Raw genomic sequence first — 12,955 nt, 5'->3', positions numbered from 1 at the left:
TGTCATTTCAGTTAGTAATATCACATACTGTGGAAGATAAGTTTGTTTTAGCACATTAGCTCACCTGTCTGCACTTTGAGTTTCCTGGCATTTTATTGATATAAATTAATTAATTTCCTTTAAAATATTGAAATGTGATGTTAATCCAAGCTGGCTAGCATTTCAGACTACGTAGTCGGAGGTTCGGTGTCGTCATCATCGTAAAGAAAAGTCCAACATCAACGGGAATTAAAGGTGTGGAGTGTTTAACCAGATTAAATACTCGGAGGTCTGCAAACTAAACAGCCTAATTACCTGAAAACTTAATTGAAGACATTACTGATACTTTTAATGTCATTATTTTGTGGAATTCAATGTAATTATTCCAGAAAAACTAAAACTTGGATTTGTTATTAAATCTGCATTTAAAGACATAATTTCATTGATTACCATTTCATCCAAAGTTATTCACATCCATTGCAGAAGGTCCTGGTCTAATTAGTCAGAATCATTTCTTTATATTCATTATTCATGCATGTAATCATGTATAAAAAGACATTATTGAACAAAAACAAAAACCTGTCGTTTGCTCAGTGAAACAGCTTTCTGCTGCGTTTCTGGATCCCTCCCAGTGCTGCGAAATTAAATATGTATGTGATGAATAAGCAAATAATTAAAAGCTATTGATGCTTTTCTTTTTTGGGTCAATTTAAGAGGAAAACAAGTAATCTGTTCTAGCTAGTGGAAGAAAAATGAGATATTTCAGTCTTCATGAGGTTTTGTTGAGAAAAAGAAAACCAAAGGTTTTCTGGGTTTTCCCAGAAAACTTGCTAAGCCCGGCCCGTCAAAAAATGTTTAAAGTTGACAGGAAATATCACTTGATCATAATGAGTTATTGGAAGATTTGAAGATTAATACCTGGACATCAACTATAACGTCTTAAAATGCTAACATAAAAAAAAAAAAGTAATGCTTAGCCTGGTGGGGCACAAGTAAAGCCTGGTGGCCCTCCAGGCTTATAATACACTGGGAGCAACCCTGCATGTATACTACAGGTATAAGGGATGTCGCCCAGGGCACCATTCAACCACGGGGCGCCACTGACTGAGAATTTATTGAATATTTTATTAAATAAGTATTGGACATTTATTCATTTTTTATATTCTACATGATTATAAGTAAAAACATGTGTAAAATAAAGTGTATACATTTTCCATCTTCTTTTTCTGTCCTTTCTTTCATTTCGTCGTGTCTGATAACACGTCTTCCCTCAAATGACCAAAGTTGCCGACGTTTGCTAACCACGCAATTTCCAGTCGGGAGAAAGTCCACGCATCATCAAATCTGTCAAAGTGTAGCTCGCTGTGGAGGCACGAGGGCTTAATTGAAAATAAAGTGCTCATAATAGCGGCGTAGCTCTTCTCCTCTCCTCTGTCTGCTTCTTTTTTTTTTTTTATTGCCGTCCTTTTAATGTCTACGGTAATTATGAGCGCGTCTGTCGTCAGGTCAATGAGTCTGAGCAAACTTTTGCTCCGGTGCGGGTCTTGCAGATGTTTTATTGGATCCGTCTCCACTGCTGGATGGACGTATTTATCTGGCTGCAAGGAACAAAACAAAGCATTTAACTGGACCAACATCTGGAGGTGCAGTCACTGGTCCACGAGAAGTAAGAGGAATTTCAATTTCTGTAACTCTTTTACAGTTTGTGTGACTTGACATGAATGATTGAACCGGAAAAAAAGTTACTTTTTTTAAAGTATTTTTTTGTTTTGCAGAATAAAATACAGCTCTTCTCTAAGGTTTTGCCAAACATCAAACTTTTTTCTTCTCTCTCTCTCTCATGAAGTAATTTATGCATTCAAAGCAACGGCACACCTCTTTCACTGCAGTTGGACAGAGTTCAGTTTTGCCGAGATCGGACAGACGGAAGCTCTCAAGCAGATTGAATTGAAGCGGCTAAATGTATTTAACAGTTTATTAGGTGCAGTGCATAAAATAAATCCAATTCTGCCTCTCAGCAAGTCGGGAAACCTCGTGTGGGTTTCCCGAGTTTGCAGGAAAAGATGAAGATGTTGAAGTCGGGTCCGTCTCAGCTCATTTTACTCGATGTTCCTTCGACTATAACAGTCGTAGAAACTCAAAGTTTAGCGCTTTTTGGCGCCGCAGCAGCCGTGTACAATCAATCGGCTGTGAATGTTGCGTTTCAAACTCGGCGACCCTGGCGCTGAGCTGTGATTCATGACGCAGCGCCTTTACAAGGACTGTTTTAGAAACGTTATTAATCAGCAAAATGAGCAACCAATTAATTTAATACAGAATTTATAGAGGTGTGCGGTTAAAATGTACATTTTGACAGTCTTCAATGTGTTTTGATTTATTTTTAATCTTAGGAAACACAACGTAGGCCTGTCACTCTAACCAGTTTTGATGGATGGATAAATTGTCCCAGAAATTATTGCAATCAACGATAATATTGTCGTTTTGACAACATTTTCAGCTAATGTAATAACAAAGGCACGATAATGAAAGGACCCGCTCTCAGAGATCAATAAACTTTCCAAAGAACATTTAACACTGGAACTGGAAGACATTTCAAATATTCAAGAAAGAAAACGATAAATAAAATGAAATATGAAGTCTCAACAGAGGAAAATCACTTTACAAAACATATTAATAATTAGGCTCAGACAGAGAAAACAAGCAAAACTCCCTGTAGCAAAAAAAAATAAATAAAGCAAAACAGCATGGTACTGTGTGTCAAATGCTTGTTGAACTTTTTTCAAAAGGCGGCTTCTCATTAACATCAAATAGCAGCACTTGGTTTAAAGATTAGGCAAACGGAGCACGCAAATGGAAATGACAAATTAACTGATTTAGTGCGTACTGTGATGGGTTGAACACAAAGTACTAGACGGTTTCAGATCGTTTTTAAACTGATGCGAACGTCAAAAGCTCATTTATATTCTCTCTCTCTGTCTCGGCTCTTTGTAGAACCACCTCTCTCTGCAGTTTCGGCCACAACTCATAGATTTTATCTAAAATATTTACACATTCTCGGACGCTCGGTCAGATTCCGCCAAGAGCGTCGGTGAAGTGCCGCCGGGGGGCAGAAACGAGAGGAACTGGCGAGAGCGAAGGAGCGAATGAGACTGACTGATGCACAACAGCTGAAGATGTGTTGGTAGCATGGTAACCGGTATTTAGGGTGATAATCGCTCTCTGATTACGGGGAACATGTTATCTGATGCGACAGAAAGCCACAAAGCTCGCACTGAAAACAATTGTCATAGAGACAAAGTACACACACGCATAATGTTGTTCTTATTTTTAAAGTCATTGTAGCGCCATCTGATCAGATCACGCACCATAAGGGAACCAGCTGTCACAAGTGGGAGGTGGAGGGGAGGTTATGAATGCAGACAGACATTCAGGAGCCAGACAGAAAAAGATGGATTTAACTTGAGGGTGGCTAATAGTTCACCGAGCATTAAAATCTGGGGAGATGGAAGAAAAACGCACCAAGCTTCAAGGACCATTTGAGACTGTGGTGTCCAAACGTTTTGCCTCGACGGTCAAAAACGCCCCAAGTTGAATGAACTTGCAAAATATTTTGGTTTTTATTATTAAAATAGCAAAAACTATTTTGTTTTCCATTTTTACCTGCTCAACTATAGACTAAATATACAATATTTTAATTTAATACTCGAAGCAGTCTAATTTCGTGATTCCTGTTGGCGGCGAATCAAAATCGTTGTAGGTTTGAAAGATGAAAAACTTCTTCCAGTTTTAAAAAAGTAACTGCAAATCATGTCCCGTATTTTTGTCAAGTTGATCTTAATTTTCTAGATTTTTTTTTGTTTTTGTGTGTGTGTGTGTGTGTGTGTGTGTGTGTGTGTGTGTGTGTGCACGCGTTTGTTTGTAATACCTTGTGGGAACCATTTTCCTGACACTACATTGTGGGGACCAATTGCTCCTTGTGGGGACCGAAGCCTGGTCCCCACAACGGGAAACGCTGTTTATGGTTCAGGGCTCAGATTTCGCACTAAGGGTGTGAATTGAGTTTTGGTTAGGTTAGGTATGTAAAGGATAGGGTTAAGGTAAGGTTTAGGCTGTAGAAATGAATGGACGTCAATGGAAAGTCCCCACAAAGATAGCCACGGAAACGTATTTTCAACAATAAGAACAGTGAACAGGATATGGCTCACTCTTACAATATTTTGCCAAATTTATGTTACGGGCATTCCCAAATCTGTTTTTTTTTTGTAAAAGTCACTATGTGTTTGTGGCCCCCTTTTACTAATAAATTAAATGGAAAGCAAAAACTTGGAGGAATTTTGTTTTTAAGATTTTAATTTGTATTAAAACCATCACTTGAAATCACACCCCCGGATGTTTTTATGTGCATCTGCATCTGACCATCAAACCAAATTAAGCCATTTTCATCCATTATCAAACACCTTACCAGTCCATCACAGAACTTAAGCTACGTGTGAATTGTAATTAAGTTTCCACCCGAAATCGTTTTGAGGTTCTACAAATGTCCCCCAGACCGCCATTTTGGAGGCTCCTGGGACATGGAGAAAAGAAGAAAAGTTGGTTTCTTATGCGCACCAGATTCTCTTGGTAGCCAAAAAATGTTCACAAACTGAAACTACTAGGGAAAAACCCTGAAGATTATATATCCAACTCCCTGAGAGCACATATATCTTACAATGTCATCCAAAAACCCAAGGAGATGAGTAAAGATTGAGATTAATCCCAGAGATTTTCTGGAAAAAAAACATGGAAATTTCTGAGTTTCAAAAGCCAAACATTTTCAACTGCGGCCTGCACTTTCAGAAACAATGTTCTAGATCGAAATATACTCATCAGTGTGAATGACCCAGTCCTAAATCAGAGAATTTGAAAGTTGATGTACACTGAGACTTTTCATGAACTCTCACCGAGCCTGAGCTACTTTGCAAAGAAGAACGTGCAAAAAAAAAAAAAAAAAGAGTAGCAGCATTAGCAAACGAGGGGGATTAGCAGTGCTGCTGCTCACAGCAACACCTTGGACTCTTTGAAAATAATCTGATGATATGAGTTACAACATTTCGTTTCCCTTTGGGCATAAATAAATTATTACCGAATTGAACTGAACTCAGTTTCGTTCAACTGCTCAACCTCATGTTGGTGTGTTGCGTTAAAACTCAATAAAACACATTAGCTTTCTTGGATTTATTGTGGGAAACGGACTAAAAGGTCAATGGGTTTGAAGACCTTCCTGTTTGTGGGACTCCAGTTTCCTCTGCGCGTGGTGCAGCGCCAGCCATCAAAGTGGAGAATGAAATTGAAGACCGATGAATGAAACTCTAGGTTGATGCAGATGAGCCAGAAATAGTACGAATGTAAGCATGTGTATGTTGGCCAGGTCTCACTGGACTCAAGCACAGGAACTCAAAAAATCCCTGGTATTAGACCGAAGGCTTACACATAGGTAAATAAATAAGTAAAGACTAAATAGGATTTAAGTGAGCTAATAAATAAATGTGGCACTGATAGACCAACTTGTTACAGTACAACTCAATTCACTCCTGCTGGGGGATTTTTCTAGTAGTTTTGTTTGCTTTTTGCAAAGTAAAATAAGAATTGCACAATAATGAAGTAAATAATTTAGCAAATCTTTCATAAAATACAAATAAAAACCAAAAACTGCCTGACTTACACTGCCAAACCTCCATCCCAGCTCTCTCTTTAACTCCCTCTCTCGCTCTGTGTGTAAAGTCCGTTTGATTGAGCACCTTTTTCCCCCTCTCTGGTGTGCTCAGCACAACCCGACCGCGCTCCTTTTCTCACACACACTTGTCTGCATGCGGCTGCTTGAACTCCACGGGACACCATCCCCGCCGCCGCTCCTCTCGTTGGATTCCTTTGGGTCTGAGGTAAGCACACATGCCTCAAAGCGTCCGCAGCATCTGTCAGGCTGAAACTTATGGATTCAAATGGACTCCCGAGTGGCAATAAAAGTGGATCGTTATGCAGGGCTGCGTTTGCGCTGCAGCAGCAGCAGCAGCAGCCCTGTTGGCACTTAACGCAGTGCATATTACACTTTCCTTCTGTCAAGTGTCTCACAGCGTGCTTAGCATTCTGAGGTGTTTATTCGCTTGGCAATTTCACGTCGACTGGTCGCAGAGGAGCTCAGTTAAGCGTGTAAAAGTTTCAATTTTGACTCCAAATGTGTGCCAGCATTATCATAAAAAAATGTGACTACAAACTAGCATCATGTTGTGTTTTTAGTCATTTATATATGTATATATGACTGAGATGTGCTCATATTTGCAAGCGGGCAGTTCCTCTGTGCATTCCCAGCAGCTGTAAAACTGGTTAGAGTGCACGTCTGTTTAGCTGTCACTGTGTGGCAGTTTACTGCTCTAAGTTTTGGATGCAGACCAGAACAGATCTGCTGACTAAAGAGCTACAATCTCTGAACTTCAGGGAATTGTGCTCCTTTATGCTGCTCCCCCGCCTCCCGCATGCAGTCCACTGCTTTTAGGATCGCAACTGGTAACCCAAGCCTTTCAGGATGATAACCAAATTAGAGCATCTCAAACTTTACTCAGCGTCTGAGCTTCTGATGACATTTAGCTGCTGCAGTTTAACTACGGTGGACTTGTGCAGAGTCACACATCCTCTTGTTTTGGGGTTTAATAAAGTAGAGTGCTGTCTTGATCTGAGCCAACAGCGATCAGCGTCATCCCACCCAACCTGTTTCTTTCATATCTCTCTCCTCTGGCTGATGATAAAGAGCCAGGACCCCCCACCCCCCTCCCCACACACTCCTCAGAAAGCTCCACCTTGCTTCACTTTGCCACTAGTTATAGGGATGGGGAAAGTCTGGTTTGATTGGTGACATCAAGGTCTGAAGTGTGTCTTTCCCCGTGCAGTGTCCCCTTCCTTGGAGTGCGAGGGTGACGGGTTCCCCATCGACTACGGGTCCAGGGACACCATCATAAGAGCCGATGCGAAAAAGGAGCGAAGGCGTGGGCAGATAAGGAGGGCCAACAGGTGAGTTTGATCCATCTGTTGGGTTCACGACATGCATCGTGGACGTTTTATAAACAGACACACAATGGCCTCTGTTCAGAGTGTCACCAGGCAGGCCAGATGACAGATTCCCCCCCCCCTCCATCTTCTTGTGTGTCAGCGGTACAGTAAAGCCCGGGCTGATTTAATGCCTGGTGCAGCTGATGTAACTGGACTGCCTGCTGCAGGCATGTTGGCAGTCAGGAGCCACTTTCAGACGTCGTGTGGTCAGAATAAAACCCGCGCGCTTCTGTGGTTGCTGATGTTTCAGCTGCAGCAGCTGGGATCGAGGCCCCGTCAGAGCTGAGGGCGGCAGAGAGAGGCACCAGGCTGAGTTCGGACTGAGCGGCGGCGCAGCCATGCGCTGCTCCACCCTGCTGTTGATCTTCACCATGGTGCTCCTTTACTTGGTGATGGGAGCGCTGGTGTTTCGCTCCCTGGAGGCTCCGCTGGAGGAAAAAGAGCATGCGGTGCTGATGGACCAAACCCGGGCTTTCCTGTTCAATAACTCCTGCGTTGACCTGTACACCCTCAACGACTACGTGCAGGTAAAGCTGGACCCGGCGAGGCGGGAGCCACTTGTTCTGTCACTTACAGATAATTTTTTTAATTTTTTTATTTTATTTCTTTTTCTACAAATCGCGTGACGTCGTGTCCGTGTACGTCACAAGACTGCTTCTGTTTAAGTCTTATTTCATTGTCATTTACAGCAGAAGTATTTAGCTTTGTTATCCTTTCAACTCAATTTTAGGATGTGTTGGATTGTATAAAAATCAGTTTTCTTATCTCAAGAAAAATTATTATACTTAGAATCATAAATATTCTCTATTTTAAATTTTAAAAACTATATTTTTTATGTTGCTGTTAAACTTTTAGCTGTTTCTGGGACTCGCTTAAATCATCCAACTTATATACAGCTTCATGTGAAATAAATTTGGAATATTTCATTGCAAAAATGAATCATACAAATTGGCAAAAAATTTGATGGGAAGAAAAACAACAGAAAGTTAAAAAAAACTGCAGTAGTGTTTTGTTGAAACCTTTTGCTGATTCATTCAAGTTGAAGTGTTTTTAAATGAATTATCATTATATAAAGGTGTCAGCCAGGAGCAGGATACAAAAGGTTCCACAGTGTTACATATAGTTACATATATAGTGTGTGTGTGTGTGTGTGTGTGTGTTGACCCGTGACTGGCAAACTGTCTCTGCCTTCGCCACTGGTGACACTAGATACTAGTGGCAGGTGTAACCATATCATTATCCTTAATAGGAAAAAATATTTTTTCACTGGTTGATTACTTCATTTATAACTAGTACTTTTTCATCAATATTAAGGCATTATTGGCTTACTTAGTTATTAACAAGTTAAGATTTTGTGTTTTTTCAGAGTGGAAAGCTGAAGAAAAAGAAAGATTCTAGTTAGCACCACTTTGAGTCTAAACATACATTTAATGTACATTTAATGTATGTTTAGACTCAATATGAGTCTTTTTCTTCTTTTCTTCAGCTTTCCACTCTGAAAAAACACAAAATCTTAACTTGTTAATGGACCTCACAAGTGGAAATACAACATTTTGGAATGGCCGACTAACAATAAGACCTGCATTTGATGGTCACCTGAAGAGGATTCTAGACAAAATATGTTGTAAAAGTTCAATAGATTAAAAATGTTTGAATATTTTACATATTTGCAGATGTTGTTTACTCACTGGAGCGCTGCGTCTCTATTTTGCGGATCTATAGAGACCCAGCTCTGTGTAGCAGTGCAGCGTTCCTGCATAACTCTACTAGATAACAGGTGGGATCTGAGCAGCTATGTGACACTGGTTTTGCTGCAGAGTGCGTCTAAGTACAGGAAAGTTGATCCACACATAGGCGGAGAATTTACACTGCTGGTTTGGCCACCGGGTTGTGATCCAAAGATACCTGTCCTCGCTTCAGAAAGAACATCGTAAATGACTGTTTTAGCTCGCTATGCTGTCTACATGTGCAATGGCTGACATTTGCAAAAAGGTTAACGCGATCGAAGGATGGAAGAGAAGTAACAAGTTTGTAAAGTATTTTAGAGAGAGATCAAATGAATGAAGAAGTATGAAGTCTAACATTAGAAGATGTCCATGTCTAGAGGGAAATTGAGATATGGCTCATCCAGTCATAGTAGGATGACCTTTGGTTCGGGTGTAAACCAGTAGGAAACATTACTCTTATGTTGTTTCTATGATAATTCATGGTTTCATATCAGCAGACTCAATTTCCTTTCCATTTCTGCTCTAAATTGCTCTGCTGTTCATAAAGGCTGTGGAGACGTTGGGTGATCTTAAAAGCTTTTGAGTCTTCAAAACATCACAGAGCAAAATGAAGCAAGAGCAGAGTAAGTATATCAACATACTAAGGAGGGAATAGGTCACAGCATCTTGTTCAAGCCTCTTTAACAAAACATTTCCATCAAATGTCTCTTAGACAAGCCAAAGACCAATTAGCTTTTCTGGCTAATTATAAATCACAACTCAAGCCAGTAATATTCACTCTTGCAAATAAAACCAAAGGAGGAGTGAAGTGGATCTCAGTAGATTCGATGTAAATGTCCGCATGGGATGAGACGTGTCCCATCCCAAAAGATTAATCACATTGGGAGTGTGTGACACCTTCCTGGAGGTGTGTGACGCCTTCGACTTGTCCTTTGCGTGTTAATGGTAAGAAGTATGCCTGATGTACCACAACACAGTGGTTCATCATTTGGTTTCTGTCTCAAATCCACCAACCATCTGTGATCAATACATTACACCCTTGAACCATTACATAGCTTTTGCCTCGCTTAGCAGTTTAGAGGTGTTCAGCAGCAGGTTGACTTCAACCTGTTTCTACACAGACAGGGCCAGAAGGTATCCCAGATTTGTGACATATACACACACGTCATGTCCTTTAGCGCCTACAGTAAACATTAGATGTGTGTTTTTGAACGGACCCCCACAGTCTTGGAAAAGTCTAGAATTGTCCCCCCTCAGAGAAATCATAAAATAAACCTTTGTATTTAAACAATATCAATATGAAAAGGCAATAGAAACAAAGAACGGGATAAATCTGCCATACAATTAAGAAAAAAAAATAAGAATGAAATTTTAGACGTTCTTTCTTTTTTTTTTTTTTTTTTTAGCAATTTCATTATAAAGTTATTCTTCATATGGGCAAAAAGAAATAATAAATTGCTCTTGGGTTCCCCCTGGTGGCCAGGGTAGGTCATGTTTCAACGGTAGTATGAGCTGCTGTGCTTTTCGTATTCAAACCTCCAAAGCAAAGTGGAAGATAAGCTAGCAAAACAATGTCACAAAAAAGAACTTCTTCTTCAGGGAGAGAGAAAAAGCGGAAGATTAGGAAAAAAAGGCATGTTTGTATGTTGCTTGGTAGACGAGAATTAGCTAAAAGAAAATTAGCTTGGTAGCGACCTTGAACAGTCCAGTTCAACAGGCAAACATTTATGCTATGTCCGTAGAAATCACCCTACCTAACTTTTACTTCAACATTTTTACAGTGCTATTATCATTAGATTTACTGATATTATCAAATAGTATATAATGAAGCATGACAAAATAGGATTATTTTATTATCAGCATGCATTCACAGACCACATGAAGAAATCTAAATAGTTACTCAACAGCACTACGCAGGTAACGACAGCTTACGTAAGAATTGCGGTCCTCTTATTTATGGTTGTGTTGGCAGCCCTCGCAGTTATCCCTCAGATGTCGATCCCTGCCCCAAGTTGGTATTGTGTGTCAGGTTTCATTGAGCCACATGTTGGATGCTAAACAACTCTCTGGTTTAGTCAAAGTTTTGCTCTAGTATGTTCTGGGCCTAAAGCCACAAAGTTATAAGTAGAAAATCTTGGAACCGCGAGTGGATATTAAAGGGGTTGTTTGTGTGTGGTGAGGAGAAAGATATTTTTGAACACATTTGCTGCTGTGACTGCAATCAAGTGAATAAGTCATGGACTGTTTTTAATGTTGTGTTTTCCTACAACCAGCTATGCCTCATTTATGTGAACCCTTACAAATAGATGGAAGTGATAGTCTTCTTGGTGAGCCATTATAGTTCTAGTTCACAGACCTTTATACCAACATTGCATTTTTCAAAGCACCTTTACCTTTCTAATCTCTTGTGCTTTGTCCCTTCTCAGAAAGTGCTTGAGTCTGTAGGTGCGGGAGTGGACGCTGAAGCTGCTATACTCAATAAAACCTTTGCCACGAACTGGGATATAGCCAGTGCTCTTTTCTTCTCAGGGACAATAATGACTACCATCGGTAGGTGTCTGCTGAAACATTCACCGTGTCGTATATATATATATAACTGCGTTGACTTAAATAAGCTGCTGCCTCACCTCTGACTTGACATGTACAGGCTATGGAAACATCTCCCCCAAGTCAGATGGAGGAAAGCTCTTTTGCATCTGTTTCGCCCTCGTGGGAATCCCAATGTTCGGCATCCTGCTTGCTGGGGTTGGTGACCATCTTGGTACCGGGCTGAGAAACACTGTTGCCAAAATAGAGAAGCTCTTCCTGGTCAGAAGCTTTCATAGTATTGAAAACACTTCCTTTCATTTTAAGTTTTTCTTTGTCTTATACCACGTTATCTCGCTTTGTTGACAGAAGTGGCGCGTCAGTCCTACTGTTGTACGTGTGATCTCAGCAGTCCTGTCCATCCTGCTCGGTTGCTTGCTTTTTCTTGCTGTGCCCACTTTGGTTTTTCAAGAGGTGGAAAACTGGTCCCTTCTGGAATCTTCCTACTTTGTGGTTATCACACTGACCACAGTGGGCTTTGGTGACTATGTTGCAGGTAAACAAACAGTTCTGACTTACCTGTCATTCGTTAACGTATTCTTAATTAGTGGGAAACTGGACTTATTCTCTTGTTTGTTTGTTTTTTGTTTTTTTGTTTGCTGATGTTTCACTTCTCTTTCAACATGCTTCTTTAGTTGCCTGCTACTTAAGTAATTAGGACTGTCATGTCTTGGATGACTGAGTAGCTTCCCTAGTGCATTTTCTTCTAAAGCGGCACTTTTCCCCAAAAGAGACTCCAATATGCTTTGATATATGTCTTTAAATTTGGCCATTGGACCATTTTTGCGGAAATATTAAAGCAACATCACAAGACATGAGCCAGGAAGCTAAAGCATTTCTTCCAGTTGGAGAATGTTCCCATGCATAGACAGTTTTGTTTCAAATTTGCTTTACTACAACAAAGTCAGTTTTTGTAAAAGGCCATCACTCTGATCTCAACCCAATAGAAAATTCATAGGTAAAGCTGAAAAAGTTTGCAAGCAAGACAGTCTACAATCCTGACTCCGTAATGCCAGTTCTGTCAAGAGGAATCGGCCAAAATTACAACAAACTACTGTGAAAAGCTTGTAGGAAGCCCAAAATCTTAGACTCAGTTTGAAGACCTTTTATCCAAATGCTAAGGAGACATATGTAAACTTCTGAATTTGAAGAGAGTTTAAAAATATTCCAAAATAAAAAAAAAAAAATCTCGTTCATTATTATGGTATTTGGCAAAAAGAAACATTAATCCTAACTGTCCTAAAATCGCTAACGCTTTCTTTGATTTAATGTCAGACTGCACAGGAACTCAAGTGAACAGACGCGTTTGACCATTTTTGGTATGTTTTTGATGAAATTATTAATCTGTAGACAAATAGCAATGTGACTTAATTAGTCATCCATAAATACTTGTCAGTTGCAATGCATTAAGTTCTGTAATGCACAGACAGCATCATTAATTATTCAAATATTTTGTGCGAGGAATATTATTAGGAATTATTGATTACTTTGTCTCATATGGATGGATGGATGGATGGATGGATGGATGGATGGATGGATGGATGGATGGATGGATGGATGGATGGATGGATGGATGGATG

The 12,955-nt window shown here is 40.0% G+C and overlaps 1 protein-coding gene across 2 annotated transcripts in view; it reads left to right on the top strand.

The window, feature by feature from the left end:
• The first annotated feature begins 6,868 nt into the window (after positions 1-6,868).
• Positions 6,869-12,955, top strand: part of kcnk4b (potassium channel, subfamily K, member 4b) — an 8,197-nt gene continuing 2,110 nt past the window's right edge. Inside the window, exons 1-5 of one of the 2 annotated variants that reach the window (XM_007545875.2) lie at positions 6,869-7,023; positions 7,313-7,589; positions 11,216-11,339; positions 11,437-11,597; positions 11,685-11,871. In XM_007545875.2, coding sequence (XP_007545937.1) covers positions 7,401-7,589; positions 11,216-11,339; positions 11,437-11,597; positions 11,685-11,871 — 661 coding nt within the window. In that variant the 5' untranslated portion in view covers positions 6,869-7,023; positions 7,313-7,400. Of the gene's footprint in view, positions 7,024-7,312; positions 7,590-10,426; positions 11,117-11,215; positions 11,340-11,436; positions 11,598-11,684; positions 11,872-12,955 lie in introns of those variants that run through there. The other variant, XM_016668293.1, reaches the window with a different exon arrangement.

This window comes from Poecilia formosa, unplaced genomic scaffold (genome assembly GCF_000485575.1).
Source record: "Poecilia formosa unplaced genomic scaffold, Poecilia_formosa-5.1.2 Scaffold14, whole genome shotgun sequence".
NCBI classification, from domain to species: domain Eukaryota; kingdom Metazoa; phylum Chordata; class Actinopteri; order Cyprinodontiformes; family Poeciliidae; genus Poecilia; species Poecilia formosa.
This window is presented reverse-complemented; position numbering and strand designations above follow the sequence as displayed.